This window comes from Bison bison, unplaced genomic scaffold (genome assembly GCF_000754665.1).
Source record: "Bison bison bison isolate TAMUID 2011002044 unplaced genomic scaffold, Bison_UMD1.0 scf7180017864170, whole genome shotgun sequence".
NCBI classification, from domain to species: domain Eukaryota; kingdom Metazoa; phylum Chordata; class Mammalia; order Artiodactyla; family Bovidae; genus Bison; species Bison bison.
In genome coordinates, this window is record NW_011494742.1 from 45,357 (window position 1) to 51,872 (window position 6,516).

At 51.3% G+C, this 6,516-nt stretch overlaps 1 protein-coding gene across 1 annotated transcript in view; it reads left to right on the forward strand.

The window, feature by feature from the left end:
• ST8SIA5 (ST8 alpha-N-acetyl-neuraminide alpha-2,8-sialyltransferase 5) overlaps nt 1-6,516 on the forward strand; it is a gene marked incomplete at its 5' end in the record, with an annotated part of 40,546 nt that overhangs the window by 25,433 nt on the left and 8,597 nt on the right. Inside the window, 2 exons of the mRNA XM_010842033.1 lie at nt 1,582-1,668; nt 5,025-5,169. Of these exons, the coding sequence (XP_010840335.1) occupies nt 1,582-1,668; nt 5,025-5,169 (232 nt within the window). The remainder of the gene's footprint in view (nt 1-1,581; nt 1,669-5,024; nt 5,170-6,516) is intronic.

Genomic DNA, 6,516 nt, shown 5'->3' on the forward strand with positions numbered 1-6,516 from the left:
ATCATCTTTTTTTTTTTTAATAATAGCCATTCTAATAAGCATGATGTGATATTGTACTGTGGTTTTGCTATGCGTTTCCATGATGATTATTGGTATTGACCATTAGTATGTCTTCTTTGTAGAAATGTCTTTTCAAGTCCTTTGCCCAATTGAAAATCGGGTCTTTGTTTTTTTGCTATTGCTTTGTAGGAGTTCCTATGTATTTTGGATATTAACCCCTTATCAGATATGTGGTTTGCAAATATTTCCTCCCGTTCAGTAGGTTGTCTTTTTACTCTGTTGATTATTTCCTTTGCTGTGCAGAGCTTTCTAGTTTGATGGAGTCCCACTTGTCTATTTTTGCTTTTATTGTTTGTGCTTTTGGTGTAGTATCCCACATATCTGCTTCCCATGTGTAAGGTCTATGTAGGCAGGGAGTTGCTTTGTTCACCACAGTATCTCTAGATCCTGCCACATTGAGGAATTTAATAACATTTATAGATTTTATTTGAGCTCAGACTTATTGATTCATTCATTAACTTATTGATGTACTCAACAAATATTTACTGCTCATCTGCTATGAGCCTTAGCACTGGAGACACAGTCAGGCCTGATACCCTGGCCCGGTATTTACTATTTAGTGGGAATGGTCAGGCAGAAGTAATGACAAGTTATAGGTTTTACACAAAGGGGAGTGCAGGGGGCTGTGAGTGAGCATCATCACGACAGCTCAGTTTAACAGAAGGTTGTCCAGACAAAGGTTTTCTCCTCTCTTCCTCTCAGTCACTGGAAATTGTGATCTGCCCTTGGGAAAAGAGAAAGAGAGGGGCATTGTGCCCTTGCAGTCAGCCCTACTGTGTGCTGAGCACAGTGTGGGGTGATCTACAGACCTTGAGAAAGTGGTCTCACACCCTCTATAGACAGATGTTCCTTGGAGAATCATGCAGGCCTGTGTAGCAGGCATTTGAGGAAGGATGTTTTGAAATGTACCCAGATTCATTTTGATTACATGTAGTAAGACACATGGACACACAGGACTATCGTGAAGGAGCATGTTCTTGTGCTCACAGATCCCTAGAGACAGGAGGCATGGCATGCCACTCAGGGATGCATGGGGAAGCACAGGACTGGTCAGGAGGCAGGAGGGGCAAGGGGAAAGCATGGGTGAGACCCTTTATTGTGGTTTTCTTGGGAAGGAATGGACAAGGTGGGATGAAAAGGTTTAGGATTGGCTAGTTTGCATGATTTCAATGAGCTCAGTGCGTAGGGACTGCCCCTGGTTGTTTGATCCCTAGCTCTGGGCTGATGAGGGCAGGGGGCTAGCGGCTCCATTCATAAAGGAGGTGGTTGGGGGTGTGGACTCTGGATTGGTTGGTGTGTGCATGGAAGGCAGGCTTGCTGGAGGGTGGTTTGCTATCTCCAGGAGTTCACCAGGCTCCAGATGCCAGAGAATCAAGGGTTTTGCAAATTAGAAAATACAGTGAATACGAAGGACTAGCCCAGGACTTGGCATAAGGGGGGTCAGGAAGGGAGCGTGTTCGGGGATGGTGACACTGTGTCCAGCCTGGCCCTTTCATGCACTCTCTGTCCTCTACTCCCAAGGGTGAAGCAGTCGGAGCTGTTCGACAGGTGGAAGAGCCTCCAGATGTGCAAATGGGCGATGAACATCTCTGAAGCCAACCAGTTCAAGTATCTATGACTCGTCTGTCCTCCCCAGCCCTTCCACGCGTGTGGTTCTCCTGGCCACCTCTTCAGATCTCCCTCGTCCTGCTAGGCCAGCCCCCAGGGGCATTTTCCCCGGCACTAGCCCTGATTGGGCTTTGGAACCTGGGAGTGGGGAGGTTCTGACTCAGAACACAGGCTGAGGCTGGCATCTTGCGGGGCACTGTCCCCCGTGTTCCTGCCCTTAGTCCTGGCAGCACCGGCACGTGGTTGGTGCTGTCGTCTCCAGTACAGACCCTGACCACGAGGTGAGATGCGCGAGGTCTCCAGCTGGCCTGTGCATTAAGGCTCCTTACGCATCTTCCACGGCTTCACTCCACTCCCCATCCTGCCCATGGGGCAGCTGCTCAAACTCAGCAGCACTCTCCCTCTCAGAGCACTTGGGCTCATACAGCCTAGACCAGCCATTGGAGCACGGCTATACCTTATTCTTGAGCTGCTCTCTAACTGAAATTGACAGATTGTAAGCTCCCAGGAGAAAAGAGCTGTATCTTAGTGTTCTCCTGTCTTTGAGAGCTAAGAAGCTAATAGATGTCCAATCTCTGTGATTAGTGGCGAGCTGTAGGGTCTGCTCCACTCTAAAATTCTGGGGGTTTCTGGTATGCTTTTAGTGCAAGAAGACTTTATTGAATGGAATTGATAGGATCCTGGGAATGTGTGTATAAACTGGATTTCAGCAACTCGGGTCGTAGTTTGAATGTGCTGAGGAGCCATCTGCATGAAGGAATCCTACATGGGAAGCTGTGAAAAGCAAACAACACTGAGTGTTTTGTATTTTCTGTATGTCATTTCTTTCAGTTTGTTGCAGTTCTGGGCCAAGTCTAAAGGCAGCATTAAGTGGCATGTTTTAGAAATGTGCTGCAGGTACCAGCAGCCCCTAACCAGAGGCCTCCCTGAGACTGCAGAAGCCCAGCTGAGGCTCAACAGTCGTTGCAGAGACCCACAAATCATAGATGTGGAGTGCAGGGAGCAGGTCCAAGATCTGTGATGTCAATGCAACCCCAGTTGCACCTTTAGGGTGAAGCCTTATTGCAGGTGGTGTGTGATGGGGAGGCCCAGGCACACCGAGGGCACACTGGTGAGCAATGGACAGGGTCAGTGAGGTCCTGAGATGCCAGAGGATGTTGTCCAGGCTGAGAGCGGCACGGAAACATCATCAGTGGGAGTCACACATCTAAGGAAATAACGAAGCCACGGGAGATGACGTGGCAAGAGGAAAACTGGGATACCGTGGGAGCCTTTGGCAGGGACTAGCCAGCACCATGTGGGGGGAGGCTCTGAGAGCTGAGCCCCTTCTGGCGATGGGGGTGTGGTTCCAGGTGTGGGAGAGAGAAGTGACATCAGGTCTTGCCATGCTCTAAATGGGAAAAGCTTCGAGGCCAGGTGGTCTTCCCCCTTTGCTCTCATTACAACCTCACTGATCGTGAGATTCTAAACTGAGGTGTAAGAACCTGGTGCAGTGGGGCGGGGTGGGGGAATGTGCTGGAACACAGGTGTGAGCATTCCAGTTCTAGGAAAGGAATCCTGTAACAGAGGCCCTCCCCTCCCCTACTGCTTGCAAATGGACACACTTGCATCCTGGTTTATATATCAGTCACTCGTGAGCTTGGTTAATATGAGTCAGTCTCCCTCATTGGGATTCTTACCAGTGGGCTGACAAGATGGACCAGCCAGATGCTGCTTTGAAATGCTGACTGCTGGCTCCTGCCTCACCAGGCCTCTGGCCTTCTCTCTGGAAAGCCTCAGTCACAACCCTCCCCAGGAAAGATTACTCCCTATGGCCAGCAGCCAATTGAGCTCCCCTGTGAAGTCTCTGCAAGAGAGACAGTCACAAAAAATATTGTGTATACCCTTCTTGGGCTTTGGAAGCTTGGAGTCACAGGATTACAGGGGGTCAGAAGAGTCAGCCCTGCATCCTACAGATGAGGAAACCGAGGCCCAGAGAGGGGAGCAGACCTACCCCGAGCCCCACAGCTGGTGAAGGCAGAGCAGAAACTAGAAGCCAAGCCTCTCGATGCCAGGTTGGCACTCAGGTTTCCATCCCAGACCTTCAGCATGGACTTTACAGAAAGCTTGTCCTCACCTTTGGTTAGTAGTCAACATCCGGGCTCCATGGAGACGGTGTTCCATTCCGCCGAGGGCCACCAGGAGGCTGGGTATAACTGTGCCCAGAGCCAGTGTTGTGGGGAGGAAGTGTATCATGGCCCACTGCTGCTGTTTTTGGAGAAAGTGGATCTGCATGCTCTCATAGCCCCCAAAGTGAGACAGGGACAGTTGGCATCCTTTGTCAAATCCAGCCCCTCTGTACCCAGGGTGGGACTCGGGTCCCGAGAATAGAGGAGCAGGCCGTGTCTAGGATCTGACCCCATCACCAAGCCTTGCAGGCACATTTGGGAGAATGCAGTGCCAGGCGGAACACCAGCTGCAGAGAAGAGAAAACCAGGCTTCTCCAGCCTGGCTGGCTCCCAAGCCTGCCTCATTAGCCCCACGCTCCCTCGGAGGCTATTTTTTAAGCCTGCTTGCGTTGTCTGAGCTTTAACCCCTTCTGTAGCTCATGTTTGAGTGTCTTTGTCAGTGAAAACCAGAGGGATTTTTTTTTTTTTTAAATCATGAACTCCCAAAACCTTTTGAAAGCCAGGTTCCACTTTCTGCAAGAAGTCACCCAGTATCAACCCACCATCCAATTTCTGACCCCTCCCTATTCCTGAGACAGTTTCTAAGTCACTGAAATGGCTCATTTCTGTTGACCGTGTGTGTGTTGCTTTTTGACCATCAGGTAGGGTTAGCCTCGCCTAGAGTTAATTATGGGGGACAAGAACCAAGGAAGAGCTCCCATCCCTGGGTTTTCCCTTAGAGCTGGGTAAGGAAGTGTTTCTGGGAAGTAGTAGAAGCCTTGGTGGCTCTTGTGAAAGCTGACGTGGGAATGCTTCGCCCAGGGTTGGCAGGACCTGCTTGTTGACACCCATATGTCTGACATTATGCAGAATCCTGACAGGCAGGGTCCTGGCCACCCAGGGACTTTCATTCAAGTGAAGAGGGAGTTGACAGAGGATAAAGGAAGTGGTACCCAGTCTGTGCTCTGGGACTTTGGAGGCCAGTGGGTACAGGGCAGCCGGGAGCTTACGGAGGGAGACCTGGCTGGACCCTGAAAGGCTGGGGCATTGGGAGGGGTTCTGAAGAAAGGGGACACATGAACAGGGGTGAGAAGGGGTGGGTAGGAAAGGATGGTGCTCCCCGGCCTCCCCAAAGGGCCTCAGTTCTGAGACCCCTCTGTTCTCTGCCCCGTGTCACTGTTCTCTTCCTGTCCGTCTTCTGCCCGGCAGGTCCACTCTGTCTAGGTGCTGCAATGCCCCCTCCTTCCTCTTCACCACCCAGAAGAACACGCCCCTGGGGACGAAGCTCAAGTATGAGGTGGATACTAGCGGCATCTACCACATCAACCAGGAGATCTTCCGCATGTTTCCCAAGGTGCTGCTTCGGGCAGGGTAGTCTGGGTGGGCATGGAGCTGACTCCATGGGGCCTTCTGTGGCTGTGCCCGTGTGGCATGGCAATCACTCTGCTGTTCTCCTGTACTCAGTGGTCCTGGGCTTGGCTGGCCATTCTCTTAGGCTCAGTAGACTGTCCTCTGGGGTTCCTGGATGTCCTGAGTACACTGAATGCCAAATAACACTGGCTGTTATTTGAATGACTTTTGGCAAGAAAGTGGTTGTAAAGTGTTGATTATTGCCTTGCTTGCAAAGAACATCCTGAAGCTATCTGGGTGGAAGAGTAAGCATCTGCTCCCCACCCGAGGGAGGCACAAGAGCAAAAACATACATGCAAAGATTGTGTGCACAAGAAATCACAACCATACAAAGCAAGGCACTGCAAGGTTGACCTCGTAGTGGCTGACCTTGGGCAGTCCTTTTGTCTTGCCAGGCTTCACTCTCCCTGTCTGTAACAGTGGAGTTTGGACTTGATATAGTTTTGGCTTCTTAGAACAGAAAACCTAAAATATCAGACACTTAAACAGGAGAGACATTTATTATTATTTTTTCCTTTACACACAAGAAGCCTGGAGGGAGGCTGTTCATTCAGGCCTGGTGCATTTCCCCCACCCTGGCCAGGGGGACCACAGAATGAGGGACCCATATGAGCCAATGGCTCAGACCACAGAACCCAGGCACAGGCATTCACTTCTGGCCTGATCGTTGCACCAGACTCTTGGAGAAGGTACTCTGTGCTGTATGTTCAGCTCTTTTGATGGTTACCTCCTGAAGGGGATGGTTCCATGCATGTTTGCAGGCACTTCCTGGAGCACTCTGGCCCAGGGCAGGGCGTAGTGGGTCCAGTTTGTAGACCTGCTGGCATGGCTGGGGGTTAGGGGATGTGTTCAGGTCTTGCTGGATGAAATGTGAAGGACTGGGCTGCCTTGCTTCTGGGACAGCTAATGAAAGAAAGCCCGGGGTTCCCTGCATTCTTGCTGTGCACACCAGAGTGCACTGGTATGACTGGGCCTGGGGGTGGATAGGGCAGTGCTGCAGGAGGAGCCGGGGCTGGAGAGGTGTCAAACACCCCCTCCCACTGCAGTGCTGGAGGATGATGGGACTCGAGCCGTCTTTACGAGGCAGGTCTTGCAAGGCCGGGAACGTGAGGCTGGTGACAGCAGGTGAACATGCAGGTAACGCCAGTGGCTGACACACAGCTCGGTTACGACATATGGATGCAAGGAGGGCCATGGGGAAGGGCTGGAAGGCGAGCAGCGGTGGCCAAATGTGCGGGCCATATGGTCTCTGTCACAGCCACTCACCTTTATCATTCTAGCATGAAGCAGC